Source organism: Tenrec ecaudatus, chromosome 1 (assembly GCF_050624435.1).
Source record: "Tenrec ecaudatus isolate mTenEca1 chromosome 1, mTenEca1.hap1, whole genome shotgun sequence".
Lineage (NCBI taxonomy): Eukaryota > Metazoa > Chordata > Mammalia > Afrosoricida > Tenrecidae > Tenrec > Tenrec ecaudatus.
In genome coordinates this window covers 234,761,094-234,781,270 of record NC_134530.1, presented here as the reverse complement: position 1 = coordinate 234,781,270, position 20,177 = coordinate 234,761,094, and the positions used below count along the sequence as shown (strand labels likewise).

The window sequence follows — 20,177 nt, the reverse complement described above, 5'->3', positions numbered from 1 at the left end:
TTTTATAATAAAATGCCTCAAAGCTTTGGTTTAAAAATATACAGCTGATTTCATGAATTTAAGTGTATGTTCTTGTTCCAATGATCTATATGGTAAAATGAAGATTTTCAATTACCCCAGAAAAAATAAATACCTTAGTTGATGCCTGGTCATACTGTGCTGTTGTTCTCACTAGTTCATCTCTACTTTTGTTCAAAACTTTCTCTTTGTCAGATAACTCTACTTTTGCTGTCTCTAGTTGGAGTTGGAGTTCTTGAAATTTATTCACTTGGATTTTCATTTCTTTTTCTTTGCCTTGTAGATGTACTTCTAATTCACTAATCTGGCTTCTTAGTTCTAAAATCACAAACAAAATCCACATTTCAATATGCATTCTCCACCAAATAACTTATCAGTTACTTATTACCTTACTGTGATATCTTTGCTGAGATAAATATAAATTAATTTGCATTAAACACTGAGCTACTTTTAACTAGCTTAAATTTCAATGTTTAGCCTCAATTATCATTTCCATTCAAATACCCTTATAGAAAACAGGCAAATAGATTTTCCTATACTTGAAAAGAAACCTGGGGGATGGGGATGAGGAGTGGTGGTGGAGGGCAAATGCTATCCTAAAACAGTTTTATTTTGACTGCAAAAAGTGCATCATATGTAACACCCTCTGTTAAAATTACTACTTGGGTTTATACACTGACAGACTAAGACTAACACTTGTTTCGTGCCTGTATGAATGCAAATTCGCGCTAAACCGTAAAAAGAACCACTCTCCTATATTTTCTGGTAGCTTCACCTCCAGTGAAGATCAAGACAGTGTGAATCTCCTATACTGCCAAAATTAACATTTTTTTTATCCTCCCTCTCCCTGTACACACATATACATATAAATTGGTTCCAATAGTATTGGCAGGCTGACAGTTCTCACCAGTGAACACTGATGGTGATTTTCAATATATCCTCATACAGGAAATTATCATATTCTACAGAGTAGATTCCAAAACACCACCTGGTTTCCTTGGCTGTCAGCTCCAGCACGGTACAGCAGCCAAGGTTACAGGTTTGATCCCATATGGAGAAGCTGGCATTGCAAAGGAAAGCTGTGTTGCAGACATGTGCCATGCCTCTGGCCAAAGTGAGTCAGATCACAGGGCTACAAAAGTGGCCACACAGGCTCCAAGTGTGGGAGTGCTGTGACCATTCTACTGACCCTGTTATTCATCCACCCATCCTACTTTTGAAGGCTGCTGGGCACCAGCTTTTCCTAATGCAAATAAAGATACATTCCCAGACTGCAATGCCATCTCTACTCTTTAAGGAAAAGACAGTATGGGATATCACTGATATCTAAAACAAAATACATTAAGTACTCTCCAGGACCAAAATAATCTTGAAAATCACTTCTTAAACTGTATCAAGCACACTGCATTTAAACTAAGCTTAGTGTATGGAGTTACCTTGATTCTGGGCTTTTAGTTGATCCATATGAATATGGCTGGAATCATCACAGATGCTGCCATTCATGTCTTTCTGCCCTACTTGCAGAGCTGACCTACTCGGCGTCACGTCTTGTTCCCCAGCAGAGTAAGATGCAGAGAAGCCTCTCCGACTCGGAGTTTTCCAAGTGCTAGACGAAAGGCAACGACTTGGGGTCTTCTCCTGTTGCCATGAGAACACAGACGAGGACGCCTGATGTCGAGCAATCTCTCGGTGATTCATAGTGCTTTGGGAAATAGCAGGACTTGCTTTCTGCAAGAAGAGAAATGCCTCAGAGCCCCCTAAAAATCTCAATATTCATTACTATTCTCAGAGAGCATGAAGCAATAATAAAAAGGAGCTAAAGCTCCCACTGTCAGTCACTCAGAAAGAGGACTGTTCCCTGCCACGCCTGAAACAACATGCTGAGTGACAGAAAGCCACTCACAAAAGCACAATACTTCATGAAACGGGCACATGTGTAGAAATGAGAAGTGTATTCGTGCTAAGAGGGTGAGAGGGAAAGCTACTGTTTGAAAAGCAGTTTGCAATACTGGTGGCACAATAATTCAGAAGAGGGTAGTGATAATGATTATGAAATTGCTAAATGTTTCTTGTATATATTTTGACCCAATTTTTAAAAACAAGTGAAAACAAAAATTTTCTAAACCTATAAAAAAAGAACATTCACCAACTCAAGGCAACCACCAAGCTCCAGGATCCAATGATGGAATTCTCTAAAGATCAGATTTCCCAGCATTTAAGCCAGTGCCAGCTGAGGCTCAGACTATTTACAATGCTTAGTACATATTCCGTAATCCTTTTATACTCCACTAGACATGTGAGTGTTCACCGCCATCTTCAATCTGACTTTCCTTGCCTATCGTCGGTCAAGTCCTCCTATAGCTCTGTACAGAGACTAAAAATCAGCCTAAAAATGCTTTTCAGAACTTAACCTTCCTCCAAAAAACTGTTATGGAATAAAAATTTTGTAAATTATCTGCTTTGAATTGCCTTAGCTTTAAATGCTGTATTCGATTCCTTACAGTGAGAGCTTTTCTTGCCATAGTAAGAGAAATGCCATCATGGAGACTCATACTCCTCCAGAAAGAGACTCTGAGCATCACTATCAGGAGAACTGGCACAAATGAGTGACGGGGACAGAAACAACACGGTACATCTAGGACAAACCAGACAATTTCTAGTTGGTTTGTCTTGCTAAGCAATGCCTTTGCTGAACATAATTTCAGTGACTTCAAAATAATGGTGGTAATAAAGGCACAAAAAGAACTTGTCATAATTATAACAAATAGGTGGCTGATACTGATTTTTTTTCCTGATTCTTAAATTCTCATTATCTACAGTATCTCAGTGGCTTAAATTTACAGTATCTACCTACATCAGCATTAAATTTTTACTGAATTGTGCCACCTCAGCAAGTTTTTATGTATAGCTGAAATGTCAATTAATGCTGAACTGGGTTTCCCCTAACACACAACATATCATAGACATAAATAGGGAAAAATTCAGCACATCTGTGTAGCAAGTATTGTCAGGGCCAGGCCTCCTGAACTATAGGACTTTTTGTGGAGATTAGGTCAATCTTCTTTAACCACCTCTCTCACTCTCGTAGCTTCTTTACTCATATCTAAGAAGTAGCTAAATACTCTTATTAGCAGCTTATTTAAAAGACTCAAGATGCTGATAATCTTCTCTGAACCAACAGCTCATAAATAATGATCCCCAAACCTCAATGTCTGTTAGGAATCACCAGAGCCCATCAGAAGGGCTGCAAAAGAAACCGCTGCCTCGAGGCATCCTACCCTCTCCAAACCCACTCTTATCATTAGTTCTTGTTGTTGTTTGTTGTTATTAGCAGTTGCTGAGTCCTTCAGTGTGTTATCCTACGGACAACAGAACAATACCCTGTCCAGTCCTACACAACCCTCACAATCACTGTCAGGTTTGAACCCACTGTGGCATCTGTGTCAATCTAGCATTAGTTTTTAGTGGAAAATATTTATATGGCGATGATTTCTAGATTATGAATATTGAACGTTTAGAGATACACTAAGCTCCCTACACAATTTCACGCATACCTATTTTCAAAACTAAAACTTATAAATCGTCACAATCAATAAGCCAGGAGAATTTTCTCAGTGTAAGAAATAAGTGTCCACTCTAGGTAAAGCAAATTTCCATCACCTAACCTCGCTGTAGCCCCTATCAATCAATACCCCTGAATTAACTTACTTTGGCCTGCAAGGTTTTAACCTCTGCCTCTAATCTTTTTCGTTCTTCAACTTCTTTATTATATTTTTCTTTTAGGTCTTCATACCTGGAACCTAAACACAATGAAATACCGCTTGATTTTTTCCATCACTAATTTCATGGAGAATTTCACAGGTCAATAGTCGTTACAGAAGAGAATCTGAAAATGAGTGAGTACACCAAAATAGAAAGAACATCGTGCTAGGACAAAGGATCAAAATGCGGATCAAATTTCTCAAATTTTAACTCACACAGAAACACGGGTGTTTGGAACATTCGAAAGACGAACTACTTTTAAAGCATACCACATAACATAAAGGATGAGAAGAGTTTAAAGGCTCAGTGTTTCAATCTAGTTCAAGCATGCAAATACTATGGAAAAAGTAGTGTCAGTTTTTAAGGCCTACATTAAAAGGTGGTGTCACTACTGAGTTAATTTGCTTATTAGATGGAATTAAAACCTCTCAGCACCAAATTCTTACCACTGTAATGCTGACTAGGTGTGAGTGGAGTTGGAAAGACTTTCTGGGGTGTTCCCCCGGGATTCAGAGAAACGTCTGCAGGTGTCGCAGAGTGTTGGCTTCTTTCAAGCTCTGATTTATACCTGGTAGAAAAAGCCCAAGAGGACACCAAATCATTTAGAGCAGAGCAACGGCTCCAAATCACCAAAACCAAAAACAGTAATCCACTCACAAAGAATCCCACCCCTCTAGGAATTCATACCACTTCCTTTATCCAACAGACATTTAGGAAGTGCTAATGTGTCAGACATACACACGCCCCGTCATCAAAGAAACCAATAATGACCCAATGTCGAAAAGGCTCTCTCTAATGAGGACCTGTACTAACCACTACAGTACCAATGAAGAGTCGGGGGTTAGGGACAGAGCCCAAGCATATTTTCTATTCTAGTCAGAGAGGCATGGGGATGTAAAAGCCCAACTAAGAAACCAGGGAGGAAATAGACATCTCTGAGAATGGAGAACAAGTCATGAAGAGGGACCTGAGGTGATTTATTGTATTTCTTCATGACAAAAGCACAGACTTTAGAGAATTATCAAAAGTTCTATAACATTTTTAAAAGAAATAAAAATGAGTTATCATTAGACCTCTAGAAAAGATATATATGGCTGCACACAAAAAAAGGGGGAAAGGTTATATATGTACATAAATGCAGAAACATCTCTATAATTCAAGTAAGTTCTAAACACATCTCAGAACCAAGCAACCCATGATGTCAGAGGGCTCAACCCTTCCAAGTCTCCACTATCCAATTTTAGCTTAATAAGGGAACTACAATGAACCCCTCAATGATATACACCAGGAAGCAAGAAGATGCTGACTCACAAGTCTCATGGTGTCCATAGCGGCCAAAGAAATTAACAAGGGAGGATCCCCACAGAATAGTTGTCCTCTTTTCTTGTTAAGTTTGGGAAAGAGGGTGAGACTAGATGTTGATGGAATTACATGACTGAGGTATGAATGTCCATGATGACATTTGATGATGATAAGAATTATCATTTTAGGTGTAAGTGCAAGAAAAGGGGAATTCAATTATGCAAGTATGAATGTGTTAATGGCTAGAAGAGCCAGGGGGTGGCCTGAGATGTAGTCAACATGGTCTACTCCTAGCCATAATCCTGTATGTGATGTATTATAAATTCTGGCCTCTCGACTGTGGCTGTCATCCCATTTTGGAGCAAGTTCTCTGCAATACTAGATTACGCTGGGATTAAGTATCCGCCTTAGCAGACGGTGGGAGCCAAGTCATGACCCTTTGTTTCCTTGGAGGGATGGTCCGCTAGGGGTATACATTTGAATTGTGGTACTGGTGAAGAACAGTGAAAGAATCAGACTGCAAAAAGGTCAAACCAATCTATCTTGAAAGAAATGTGTCCAGAGTGCTCCTTAGAGCAGCAGTTCTCAACCTGTGAGTCATGACCCCTTTGCGGGGCGAACGCTCTTCTCACTGGGGTTGCCAAATTCATAACAGTACAAAACTATAGTTATGAAGTAGCAACAAAACTAATTTTATGATTGGAGGTCACCACAACATGAGGAACTGTATTAAAGGGCTGCGGCATGAGGAAGGTGGAGAACCGCTGCCTCAGAGGCAAGGGTGGCGAGGCTTCATCTCGCATACTTTGGACATGTTGTCAGGAGAGGCCAGTCCCTAGAGTAGGACAGCATGCTCGGTAAAGTGAAAGGACCATGAAAGAGGAAGGCCCTCCGTGAGATGGACTGACACAGTGGCTGCAACAATGGGCTCAGGCATGGGAACAATTGTGAGGATGGGGCCGGGCCGGGCAGTTTCGTTCTGTTGTGTATCCGTATCGCAATGGGTTGGAACAGACTCAGTGCACCTAACACAACAACAATGCTCTACTAGAAGAGGAAAACCACACTTCCATCACAGCCATTCCTCCTACATATTCCCAGGAACATAAAGGAAGGAAAATCATCAGTGGAGCATGTTCAGGGTCACTGTCTCAAGTGACAGAGCCGGCCTACGGCACCAGAGGCTGCAGCAAGGAGACTATAGCACAGAGCATAGGAACCAGGCCAACAGCAGAGGCCAAAGCAAGGAGACCATGAGCCAGAGCAGAGGAGCAATGCTGAGACTCTGAGACAGCAGTGTTGACCTCCCTGGCCCACAGAGACAGCGAGGCACGGCTGCAGGCTGAGAAGAGATACTGTTGTGGACCAATGACTATATCCTTCATGTTTCCTGACCCTGGCTGTGGTAACCTGTTAATTTCACCAGTTAACGCCCTTAATCGCGAGTCGTATTCGAGTTGTGTGTGGCCACTTCAACAAACTATAGAAGCCAGCAAAGAAGCAGTGTCATGAGAGGAAGGGTTTGCATCAGAACTGGTAAAGAAGGGAGGCATGCCTGACCTCTACTTCGTGGCAACAGGAAAGTCAGAGGTGGTCAGAAGTGGCCCCTGGGCTGTTTACACATGGGAGCCTTACTCCACATAGGGAGTGAAGAAGGTGCCTCTGTGTCCCTAGTTTCTCTGAGCTCCATATTTTGGGACGAAAGAAACAATATATGAGCTGAGAATAATGATTCCTCAGCAAATCTAATCAACTTATAGTATGTACCACAGAAATCTTTCATTAATTAACAAAAACGTTCCACTATAAAATCATGGTCTCCAGCTTCAAGTAGACCATGAGGTGCTTCTCCAACTCTTGCTTCCCTATTCATCACCCTCAAGCTTACTTACACACACACACACACACACACACACACACACACGCCCCTCAGTCTAAGCCATGCTTGAACTTTCATCCTTCAACCTTGACTGCATTTATTTACCTTTTCCTTCTTCCATCCTTTCAGAACACGTATAAAATAAAACCTAGAATAATGCACAATCCACTCCTGTGTTAGAATCCCATCATCTACTTTCCCATGGACAGAACTTATTTTATCTTTTCTATTAACATCTTCAATATTAATTCTTATATTCAAGATATACAGATTTCTCTGCACAATTGTGAGATGATTGCTCTCCTTCCTCCTTGAACTTCCACCTTCTCTTGACTTCAATGATACCATAATTCTCCCAGTATTCATTCCACCTTCACTTCAATTTCCTTTTCTTATCTTTCACGATTATGCAATGCTATCTCTCAAGGTTCTGGAATCGATCTTACTCTATACTTTTACTTGATGACAACAGTTGCCAGGTTTACTTATCTAACTCTCTGAATAAGTCTTATCCAAGCATAGCCTCGGCTATTCCTCTCAAAACTACCTCCTCTCTCAGGGAACAAGCACTTGTCTTGCTCTCCAACCCGGAATCTTAGGAATCATCTTTTTCTCCCCTGATACTGTTCTCCCTCACAGCCAACCAGTCACTGAAACGTACTGATTTTTCACCGATTTACGTATGTAAATTCAAGCTTGTTCTCTCTCTCCTAGGTCTGTCTCTCCTTCAGGGTCTCCCTGCTCCAGTTCAATCCCTTCTCAACAACTCTCCTTATTGCAGTCACGGTGATCTTTCTCACACTTCACCATGCAGTCCCATGCTCAAACCTTCCATAGCTGTCTACTGTTCAGGGTGATGTTAAGCCTTCCTACACTGACCCTCCTTAGTTACCCAACTTCATCTGTCATGACTGGTGTCTACTCAGTTCCTTACTGCACTACTCTGGGGTCCCTGAGCATCTCGCCTTTTTCCGGCTTCTCAACACACAATTCTCTCTGCTGAAATCATCCTTCGTGGCCAACTCCTACTGAGACGTCAAGATTCAACAGAAAAATCCCTTTTCCTTGAGGGTTCCCTTAATGATTCAATCCAATACATCTTATACTTTTCACTGATAATATTAACTAGAAATTGCAAATTGAGAATCTAAATATTTCTCTAAAGTAAAATCCAGGAGGGCAATGCACTAGAACACTAGGGGCTTCAAAAAGTTTATAAGAAAATGAACCTAACAGATAACAGAATTTTCTGAAGCCCTTATCTATAGCAGCTTAATAAACATGACATGAATCAAGTGAGTCCCTTGTAGTGCAAACGCTTCGGGCACTTCAAAAGACAGATTTGGCAATCCATTTCCAATTATCAACCATTGGAAGCCCAATGGAATATAGTCCTAGGGGTTGCCGAGAGTCAGAATCAACTGGAAAACAACTGCTTGTTATTGCTTTTTTACTGAACAGATTAAGCAAGCAACCATTAGACAAATTTAAACAAGTTGCTAAAAAAGATAAATTGAGAATGATGATGGCAACAAATGTACATATGTGCTTGACACAATGGATATATGTATGAATTGTGATAAGAATTGTATGAGCCCCCAATAAAATGATTTAAATTTTTAAAAAAAGATAAATTACTAGTCTTGCAATAGAAGTTTTGAGATTTTTAGGAAAGAATTATTTGCCTGGATCATTATTTCTGCCACAAAAAGGGGAAATAGAACCTCACCATGTCTAACTACATACATACTGGAGAAGGAAAACAAACACATTTGGTGACTCCAAACAGTTGATAAAAATTTCCACTACCTTTTACTTTTACATTTTGTTGTGAGTTTTTGGAAGGCCCCTTGTATAAAAACCAAATCCATATAAATGTCATTTGTAAACAACTACCTTTTAAGTTCCTGTTCCAGCTGTTCGATTTGTTTTTTGCTTGAGTTCAGTTGTCCTTCCTGGAAATTCACTTGGGACTCCTTGGCTTGAAGTTCATGAGAAATCTTCTGCTTAGTTTTCTCCAGATTCTCACACATTTCCATCAAGCTTTGGTTCTCCCTTTTCAGGTTCGTGCCCTCTGTTTTTTCATTTTCAACCTAAATGAGATTGTTCAGAAAATGATGTTCACTTATTCATGAATCTGTCAAACATTATTTATGAATATGACTAACACTGGCTGAAAATTTCTCAGGCATGGCTGTAATAATCCAGCTGTCAGTACTGTGTGTGATCACATTTTAAGTGACACACTTCGAAGCCTATCGGCAGGAAAATTCTACGTCTTGAATGATGCTGCCATCAGTCAAGGCTGCACATAACCTTCCTAGGCAAGAAGTGAAAAAAATCCTGGATGGTGGGGAGACGGACAGAGGTCTAAAGGGTCAGGTATTGACTCTCTGTTTGAGGTAAGGCCAAAGCTTTGCAAATAAATAGTGGTGATATTTTACCACACGGTATATGCATTTAATGTCACTTAAAAATGGCAAACTTTATTTGTATTTTATCACAGATTTTGTATTCTGATCCTATATTTAGTTCGATATTTTTTATAATAAAAAATTAGAAGCTACAAATCTCCCTTAACAATTCATTTCCAATTCAGCTGCTAAGCCTAGTTATTTCTGAGGAACTGGAAAATTCTCCAACAAAATTATTTAGAAGCAGTGATTATACCAGAGAAGGCCCTAAAGATACAAGATTTGCAAATTCCAGTGAAAAGCCTACACTAAAAAAAAAAACCCAATCATTGTTAATTTTGCTCCATATTCACAGCCAGAGCTCTTTGGCCTTGTTACTTAAAAATGGAAAGCACTCCCCAAAACACAGTTCAAACTAAAAGTGGAAGTCAGTAACCCTAAATATTAGCTGGTAAGCCCAAATGAAGATGAAAATTAGTGGCAATTGCATTTTATAAAACAAGAAATGAGGAAATGTAGATTACCACCTGCAGGTAGCAAAATCCCCTCATTAAATTTAAAAACTTAATCCAGGGGGGAGCGCGGAGGGAGGGAAAAAAAAAAAAGAGGAAACCCAAGCTGGTTCCAGGAACCCAAGTGGAAAGCGAATTTTGAGAATGACGAGTGCAACGATTGTATAAGGGTGCTTTGCTCAATTGATGTATGTATGGATTGTGATAAGAGTTGTATGAGCCCCAATAAAAAGATGTATTTAAAAAATGAAAAATATAAAATAAATAAAATAAAATAATTGCATTAAACAAACAAAAAAAAAAGCTTAATCCAAACAATGAATGAACTGTTTTAAACACCATCCTTTCAGTGATCGTACCTTCTGTTTTTGCTTCTGCAATGCAGCCTCCAGCGTTTCGAGCTGAAACTGCCTTTGCTGCCTTTCTTTCTTTAATTTGTCGAGCTGTCCTTCAAGTTCTTGAATTTTCTGAAGCGCTCTTGTAGGCAGGCCTTCCTTCCACTCTTCTAAAACCCAGCTCATTTTGCTTGCCTTTTTTTACCCAAACATTTATAAATAACTGTAAAGAAACAACTCTGTCAATCTTAAAGTCTCCAAAACCAACCAGTTTATCAAACCACATTTAAGAATCCAGTTTCAAAACCTCGCATTTATAAAGATAGCCAAGTATAGTATTTATCTTCTCCATGACCTGGAAGCAATTAACTTAGATTATTAAGTACATAACAGGCTTAAGGAGCTCTGGTAGCATCCTGGGTTAAACACGGGGCTAATGACCACAAGGTTGGAAGTTCAAACCCACCACTTACATTCTAGGAGAAAGATGCGGCGGTCCTCATAAAGGTTTACAAAAGGTCATGACTGAGTCCATACCAATTGAGGTTTTTTGTTTTGTTTTGAATGTAGTTGGTTGGCCTCCCCTTGCATTCCTGTTTTCTCACTTATCAGTTTTGACTTACATGGCTACCTAACCCCTACAGCTCAGCTTTTGTAATACAAAATAGGAATATTTTGCTTTAAGATTTTCAGATGACATTACTCACTCACCGCCACTGAGTTGATGCTGAGTCATAGGAAACCTATAAGGACAGCAAGGTAGAATTGCCCCTGTGAGTTTCTTAGACTATAACCCTTCACAAGGGGGCCGGCCCCAATCCCAACTACACAGACAGACCCCCCTCCGCCCAGAAGAATTCACTCCAGAGGACAGCACTGAAGCTACAGCTGAGGGGTAGGGACATGTCTGATCAGAGCACACGGGACCAAAAGAGTGGAACACATCCTGGCCCAACAAGCCCTGAGGATGATATTACTGCTCAGAGTAGCCAATGCACAGAGGACCATAGAGCCGGTCCCACTATGAGACGTGATGACCCTCACTGATCCAAAGCACTACGGGGGACAACACTGGAGACACAGTGCAGGAATTGTGCTCAACCTGACCACACCACACCAAGGCAAAGCACTAAGGGTGTGCAACAGAAAAGCAATGGGAGCAAAGCAATGATGTCCCCGGGAATACCAAAAACAGACTGTGAGGCCAGGGCATGGTACCCCATCAGACTCTAGTGGAAAACACTCGTAAAGGTCAACAAACAGGCCTTGAACTATTTATAGGCTTTTCTTTCTGTTTTTTATCGTTGGTTTTGTTTTCTTTTGTTGCTTTGTGTTTGTGCATATTATTTCTGCGCGTCTATCCAGATAAGATACGTGGGATAAAACAAGGGGACCAACCATTCTGTAGGCACATGGGAGAAGGGGAGAAGGGGAAAAGGGGAAAAGGAAGTAGATGTCAACAAACTCAGGTACAAGGGAACAACAAGTGATCTAAAATTGATGACTAGGAGGGTATAAGAGGCCTGGTAAGACTTGATCAAGGGATCTGATCCCGCCACACCGAGGCAAAACACTAAGGGTGTGCAACAGGACAGCAAGGGAATCGTGCAGTGAAGTCCCCAGGGAAAGCTGAAGGTAGACTATGAGCCCAGGGCGTGGTGCCCTAACAGACTAGACTGGAAAACACTCCTAAAGGCCAACAAACGATCCTTGAACTAACTACAAGCTTTTCTTTCTTGATGTGTTTTATCTTGTTATTTTGTCATTGGTTTATTGTTGTTTTGCTGCATATTGTGGCTTGGTTTTGCTCTGTCTTGTTTTTGTGCATGTTATTATCTCCACAGGCCTGTCTAAATAAGATTGGCTGGATGAACAATCTGGAGGAGAAAAAAAGAGGACCAACAGTTCCCGGGGGGGCCATCGGAGAGGGGGAGGTGGGGGTAAAGGTAGTGGTGTTAACAAAGCCAGTGACAAGGGAACAAGTGTGCGATATCAGTGGTGAGGAGGGTGTGGGAGGTCTGGTAGGGCATGATCATGGGTAATGTAACCAAGAGGAATTGCTGAAACCTTGGTGGGCCTGAGCATGAAAGTGGGACAGGAGGAAAGTCAAGGGAAATAGAGGAAAGAGCTGAGAGGCAAAGGGCATTTATAGAGGTCTAGATAAAGACGTGTACATATGCAAATATAATTATATATGAAAATGGGGAAATAGATCTATGTGCATATATTTATAGGTTTAGTATTTAAGGTACAGAAGGACATTGGGCCTCCACTCAAGTACCCCCTCAATGCAAAAATACTTTCTTCTATTAAATTAGCATTCTATGATGCTCACCTTCCAGACACAACGCTGAAGACAAAGGTGAATAAGCAAATATGGTGAAAAAAGCTGATGGTGTCCAACTATGAAAAGATACAGCGTCTGGGGTCTTAAAGGCTTGAAGGTAAACAAGCGGCCATCTAGCTCAGAAGCAACAAAGCCCACATGGAAGATATCTGGCTCAGAAGCAACAAAGCCCACATGGAAGAAGCACACCAGCCTGTGTGATCACGAAGTGTCGAAGGGATCAGGTATCAGGCATCATCAGGACAAAAAAATCTTACCACAGTGAATGAGGGGGGGAGTGCAGAGTGGAGACCCAAAGCCCATTTGTAGGCCACTTGACATCCCCTTACAGAAGGGTCTCGGGGAGGAGACGAGCTAGTCAGGGTGTGATGTAGCAACAATGAAAAATACAACTTTCCTCTAATTCCTAAATGCTTCCTCCCCGCCCTCCCACCCACTATCATGATCCCAATCCTACCTTGCAAGTCTGGCTAGACCAGAGGATATACACAGGTACAGATAGGAACTGGAAACACAGGGAATCCAGGGCAAATGATCCCTTCAGGACCAGGGGTGTGAGTGGAGATACTGAGAGGGTAGTGGGAGGGTGGGTTGGAAAGGGGGAACCGATTACAAAGATTTACAGGTGACCTCCTCCCTGGGGGACGGACAACAGAAAAGTGGGTGAAGGCAGACGTCGGATAGGGCAAGATATGACAAAACAATAAATTATAAATTATCAAGGGTTCATGAGGGAGGGGGAGCAGAGAGGGAGGGGTTGAAAATGAGGAACTGATGCCAGGGGCTTAAGTAGTTAGCAAATGTTTTGAGAATGATGAGGGCAATGAATGTACAAATGTGCTTTACACAATGGATGTATGTGTGGATTGTGATGATTTGTCTGAGCCCCTAATAAAACGATTAAAAAAACAACAACAAAAAGACTTGAACAAGGGCAATGTAACAAAGAGGAATTACTGAAAACCAAATGAAGGCTGAACATGATAGTGGGACAAGAGGAAAGTCAAAGGAAATAGAGGAAAGAACTAGGAGGCAAAGGGCATTTATAGAGGTCTAAATAAAGACATGTACATATGTAAATATATTTATATATGACAATGGAGAAACAGATCTATATACGTATATTTTTAGCTTTAGTATTAAGGTAGCAGATGGACATTGGGTCTCTACTCAAGAATTCCTCAATGCAAGAACACTTCATTCTAATAATCCTGTATTCTATGATGCTCACCGTCCCTACAGGATCCCTGAAGGCAAAATGGGTACATAGGCAGATGTGGTGAAGAAAGCTGATGGTGCCGCCTATCAAAAGATATAGCATCTTAAAGGCCTGAAGATAAACAAGCTGCCATCTAGCTGAGAAGCAACAAAGCCCACATGGAAGAAGCACACCAGCTGTGTGATCATGAGGTGTCAATAGGATCAGGTATCAGGCATCAAAGACACAGAACAAAACATCTTAACACTGCAAATGAGGGGGAGTGCAAGTGGAGACCCAAAGCCCATCTGTAGGCAATTGGACAACCTTACAGATGGGTCGCAGGGAGGAGATGAGTCAGTCAGGGTGCAATATTGTACCATTGAAACATACAACTTTCCTCTGGTTCTTTAATTCTTACTCCTCCCCACTATCATGACCTCAATTCTACCTTACAAATCTATCTGGAAAGAGCATGTATATGGGTAGAGATAAGAGCTAGAAACACAGGGAATCCAGGACAGATAAACCCCTCAGGACCAATATTGAGAGTAGCCATACCAGGAGGGGAAGGGAAAGGTGGGGGAAAAAAGGAGTAACCAACAATAATGGACATGGAGGAATAACAATGAGGAATGGACAAAAGTGGGTGGAGTGAGACATCAGTGTAAGACATGAAAAAATAATAATTTATAAATTATCAAGGGTTCATGAGGGAGGGTGAGGAAGGAAGGGGGGGGAATGACAAGCTGATACCAAGGGCTCAAGAAGAAAGAAAATGCCTTGAAAATGATGGCAACATCTAGTTCAGAAGCAACAAAGGCTACATGGAAGAAACACACCAGCCTGCGTGACCACGAGCTGTTGAAAGGATCAGGTATCAATCACCAAGAAACAAAAAATCCTATTATTGTAAATGTGGGTGAGTGCAAAGTGGAGACTCAAAGCCCATCGGTAGCCAAGGGACACCCCTTACTGAAAGGTTGTGGGTAAGAAATGAGCCAGTCAGGGTGCAGGGTAGCAACAATGAAACATATAACTTTCTTCTAGTTCTTAAATGCTTTCTTCTCCTCCTCCCCCCCCCCACTATCATGATCCCAATTCTACCTTACAAATCTGGCTAGACCAGAGGATATACATTGGTACAGATAGCAACTGGAAACACAGGGAATGCAGGACACATGACTCCTTAAGGAACAGTGGTGAGTGGCGAAGCCTGGAGGGTGGAGGGAATGTGGGGTAGAAAGGGGTAACTGATTACAAGAATCTACGTATAGCCTCTTCCCTAGGGCATGGACAGCAGACAAGAGGGCAGGGGGAGACGTCGGACAGTGTAACATATGTCAAAATAATAATTTATGAATTATGAAGGGTTCATGAAGTAGGGGGGAGTGGGAAGGGAGGGGGAAAATGAGCAGCTGATATTAAGGGCTCAAGTAGAAGGCAAATGTTTTGAGAATGATGATGGCAACAAATTTACATATGTGCTTGACACAATGGATGTATGTATGGATTGTAATAAGAATTGTACGAACCCCCAATAAAATTTTTTTAAATGATGGCAAAAAATCTACAAATGTGCTTGACACAATGAATGTATGTGTGGATTGTGATAAGAGTTGTACAAGCCCCCAATAAGATGATGTATTAAAAAACTTTAATTTTTAATTCTTTATAGGGGTAAAGAGCCCCTTTTTCTCCCTCTGAGCCCTTGGTTTTAAACTGCTGACTTTGCTGTTAGCAACCCAACCCATAACCACTACACCACCAAGTAAGGTAGGTTCTATAAATAAATAAAATGCACAAGTTATTTGGCAGCAGATGTTCTTTCCCTTCTTCACATTGTTAATTCCCCACTCAAGCTTAGTCCCTCGGTTCAAGTATCTCCTCCTGTGGGAAGGAGAGCTGACCTCTCGGGATCAGTCTCGCGTGGCACAGCTGCCCCTTTTCTCCTCCCAGCAGTTCTAACTTGTTGAATGAATGCATGCAAGAATAAATGACAAACGGTGAGTGTCACATTAGTAATAGACTCATTACATAGGGCCGTAAAGTCAACTCCACAGGACCTGGACCAGGAAACAGGTACAGAGCCTTAATGTTTCAAAGCTGGATTCAAATACCATCTCAGCTACTTACAAAATGGGTGACCTTAGGCAAATTATTTTCTTCTTTTTATAAAATCATTTTATTGGGGGCTCTTACATCTCCTAACAATCCATATATCCATTTTGTCAAGCCCATTTGTACATATGTTGCCATCATCCTTTTCAAAACATTCTCTTTCTACTTGAGCCCTTGGTATCAGCTCATTTTTTACCTACCTCCCCCACCCTCATAAACCCTTGACATATTATAAATTATTATATCTTATACCGTCCGCTGTCTCCATTTACCCATGTTTCTGTTGCTCATCACCCTGGGGGGGTAGGGCTATATGTCCATCATTGCCATCAGTCCCCCCTTTCTTCCCTCATTTTCCCCTACATCAATAGCTACTCCCATTTGTTCCTGAAGGGTATTATCTGCCCTGGATTCGGTATCAAGAGCTCTTAACTGTACATACTCTGGCATGTAAGCAAATTGTTCTGTGTCTGTATCCTTATTTGTAAAATGAGATTAAAACAATGATGGCAACTTCTTGGGGTTACTGTAAGGCTGAAGTACATTTTAAAGTTATTAAAGGCTTTGAGTGATGTCACCTGGTGAACCCTCTATGCAGGCTACTTATATTAGTCATGAAAACTTTTGGGGGGGGTTGTTTTTTGGCAAGGAGGGGGTTGTAACTTTCAGCCTACTGCACTCTGTGATGTGCCCTGTCTCTTTCTCAACCACATCTTAGTGGTTTTAAAAAACTCGGTAGGAATTTTACATTACTTATTCTTTGGTCTTTAGAACTAGGCTGAAAGAACAATCCATTTCCAGCTATTGTCAACAGGCTGTGAATGCACAGGTTTTGGTTTTGGTTTTTAATACTAAACCGAGCCCTGGAATAAAAGGAGTGATGCAGAAAACAGGCAAGAATAAAGGAACCAGAAGAGGACTGGCAAATTGGGAGGGCTTTTTTCCATTTCAAAGTCTATCAGGCCACTCCGAGCAAATGGGGGGGGGGGGGGAATGTTTAATGCGAACCTGAAATGTGAAATGTTAAGGCTAGTGGGGTGAAGGTAGCCCTCAATACTAAGTCCCTGGAAGGCTTTACAGGCCAGTCGTCTTCCAGAAAATGCCGTCCTTTGTAGCCTAAATACGTCGAGAGAAGCTCACGCCCGAATCACCCATCCCCATTCCGATCCCTCGTTAGTCTGGTGCGCCCCGGGCCTGGCAGGCGCGTTTTCTGCCTTCCTTCTCGGGGAGTCGCCTCCGACCCTGCCTGCGGCCACCAGCCGGGCCTCGGAGCGAGCGAGACAAGGGACGGCGCTCAAGCCGCTTGGTTCCTGGGGCCTGGCCCACGGGAGCGAAGGAATAAACGCGGGAAGGCGAGAAAGAGGAGCGACACGCTCTCGTCATTAACAACCCACTCCCCACCCGCCGCCCCGAACAAACCCCACGCTTTCTTCCGCGCCACACCGCCAAGGACCGCGGCCCGCATTCCCACGGGCTGCAGGGCGAACAGGCAGCTTGGAAACAGCGGCAGCGCGACTTGCTGACCCAGAGGGCCGTCGGCGCACGGGCAAGCCGGCTTTCCCTCCCCCGCTGGCCGTGTCGCTCCCCGCGCCCGTGGCCAGAACCGGGCCTCAGCCGGACGCTCACCCTTCCACCGGAACCGGGAAAGCAGCTCCCCACGGAGCCGGGTTCCGACGCGGCGCCCCGGGACCAAGCGCAGTCTGGATTCAAACGGCCCGCGGCCGCCACCCGTTCCCACAAGCCTACTTCCGGCCCGGCAACCCGCTCCGGCAAGCCCATTGGTCCCTGGTAAGTTCTACCGGGCCAATCCGAGCGCCCGCGTCGGGAAGGAGTCCTCTGATTGGCCCTTTTGAATGGGTTTTTAAAATCAAGTCCTCACGCTCTAAGGCGCCTGCGCCTGCTTTAACGCGTTAGGGGTGGTTGTGTTTTGGGTGTTTTTGTGTTGTTTTGAACCTTCCTTGTCGTGGCCTGCCTTTGCTGCTTTGAACCGCTGTTTTGTTCTGGTGGCGCCACGGTTGAGCTCCGGCTGCCGGCCGCAGGTCGGAGGTGGGAACGCCCAGCCGCTGCTAGAGCTGCGTTGTAAACCGCGTTCAAATCCCCTAGGAGGGGCTCTAGTCTGGCCCATCCGCTGGGCAACGCGTTTGGGATTATTTTGACAAAAGCCAGGGAATGGGCCAGCTGATTATGCGGATGTAGTCTGTCGCGTGTGCGGTCTGTAGAAAACTTACCCAGAGACAGCACGTATCTTTATTAAATATTTCACTTAGGACATAGATACGAGGTACTATGCATGCTGCACCCAGCACATTCTGAACAAGCCTTGGACACAGAAGCTAAGTAACTAGGAACTGAAAACAATGTGCAGGATCTTCTGTTGCTCTCTAGTGATCATCTTGTCACAGGAGACTGGATACTCGCTGGCGGGTTCAAGCATCGCAGCCAAAAGAATTTTCGAAGCTGATATTGTCAGATGCCCTCCAGGGTTCCGACTTATAACAACCCTGTGACATCAATACCTGACTGTGCCACCTCACAGTTATCTTTGGGGCTATTGTTGCAACCTCCACAACAACCCATCTCCTCTAGGGTTGTGGCAGTTACATAATGGACTGTCGATTTGGGGGTGGGGGTGGAGACTTATAGAACATAGCAACTGCTATGTTCAAAAAAGAAAAACACAACTGTACTTTCTATCCCAGTATGTGGATTACCTTTTTTTGTAAGTAAAAGACCATTTTATTGAGGGCCCTTACAGCTCTTATCACAATCCATACATTAATTGTATCAGGCATATTTGTACATATGTTGCCACCATCATTTTCTAGACATTTATTTTCCATTGAGCCCTTGCTTGGTATCAGCTCCTTTTTTCCCTCCCTCACCCCTCGCCCTCATGACCCCTTGATAGATTATAAATTATTATTTTCTTATCTCATACTGACTGCTATCTCTCTTCCCCCATGGTTTCTGTTGTTCTTCCCCCTGGAGGGGTGTGTGTGGTTACGTATGGATCATTGGGATCAGTTCCCCCTTCCCTCTCTCCCCTCCCCCCCTGCTCCTTACCCTTCTGGTATAGCTATTCTCATTCTTGTTTCTCGATTCCATGTGTCGTGAGCTTTTATCTCATATCTGTACCTGTGTACACACTCCAGTCTAGTCCAGAGTGAGAAGCAGCACTGGGGTCAGGATGTGGGGGAAATCTGTCAATTTGGAGTCTAGCCTGTCAATCGGGTCGCAGCTTGATGACCTCATTTGGAGGCACAACCGAGATAATAGCTCGCTGGAAGCTAAACATACTCTCTCTGCTACACATTGCTGTTGACAAGCCACTTGAGCTACGCTGATGGAGCCGGAACCCTGGAGCTGGCGGAGCCACATGGAGACCCCTGCCAGTGCTGAGATGCTTCCGCTGCCACTGGATACCCAAGACTTTCCTCACACTGGCCTGTGATCTTCCTGATTTCAGTGTCATTGCATGTGTTTGTGAGTCTGAAGAGGAATTTATAGACTGGGATTGGACATATGGGCTAACACTGAGCTGATGCATTTGATCTGGGCTAGGGATATTTTCTGAATATTACTCTTTATGTAAAGTTCTTTCTTACACGTATATGAGTGTCAATGAATTTGTTTCTCTAATCTACCTGGACTAACACAAGGGACTTCTTTTTCCTCCATTTTATCAAACCTAGTGACCTTCTCCAGGGACTGGTCTCACTGATAACACATCCAAAGTCCCTGAGAGGAGGTCGCTCCGAGGACATAAGCTCTTCTCTTTAGGAAGACTACTAGTTTCATATTAATATGTAGGATGACTGTTGAGGGAGTGACGGCCACAGTGGACTCATTCATAACAATTGTGAGGCTGGAGCAGCAACAATTTTATTTGGGCAGAGGGTCGCTGTGTCGGAACTGACTGGATGACACCTAACAACATTCGTTTGTGTGTGTGTATCTTATTTCTATATTCCATTAAAAAAAACAAGCTTTTGAGGGCATAAAGAAAACAATTGTGAATTAACATATCCGTGTGGGTTTGATTTGCACCTGTCCCCCTGAAAAGGTTCCAAAAGGTCTACCGTCCTCTCTCCACCTTGCACTCGATTGTTCCTAAGGCCTAGATCAGGGGTCCTCAAACTACAACCCTTGGAACGTACACAGCCCATGGAGCGTACATGGCCCGCTGAGGACATTTATCCAGCCCACTGGGTGTTTTTGCCCCGTTTGATTTGGTTTTTACTTCAAAATAAGATATGTGCAGTATGCATAGGAATTTGTTCATAGTTTTG

At 42.8% G+C, this 20,177-nt stretch overlaps 1 protein-coding gene across 1 annotated transcript in view; it reads right to left on the bottom strand.

The window, feature by feature from the left end:
* The window catches only part of CENPF (centromere protein F), a 75,870-nt gene extending 58,240 nt beyond the window's left edge, over nt 1-17,630 (bottom strand). Inside the window, exons 1-7 of the mRNA XM_075530343.1 lie at nt 17,515-17,630; nt 10,247-10,445; nt 8,858-9,054; nt 4,227-4,348; nt 3,727-3,818; nt 1,455-1,746; nt 134-336 (exon numbers count right to left, since the gene is read on the bottom strand). Coding sequence (XP_075386458.1) covers nt 134-336; nt 1,455-1,746; nt 3,727-3,818; nt 4,227-4,348; nt 8,858-9,054; nt 10,247-10,408 — 1,068 coding nt within the window. The 5' untranslated portion in view covers nt 10,409-10,445; nt 17,515-17,630. The remainder of the gene's footprint in view (nt 1-133; nt 337-1,454; nt 1,747-3,726; nt 3,819-4,226; nt 4,349-8,857; nt 9,055-10,246; nt 10,446-17,514) is intronic.
* Nucleotides 17,631-20,177: the final 2,547 nt, after the last annotated feature.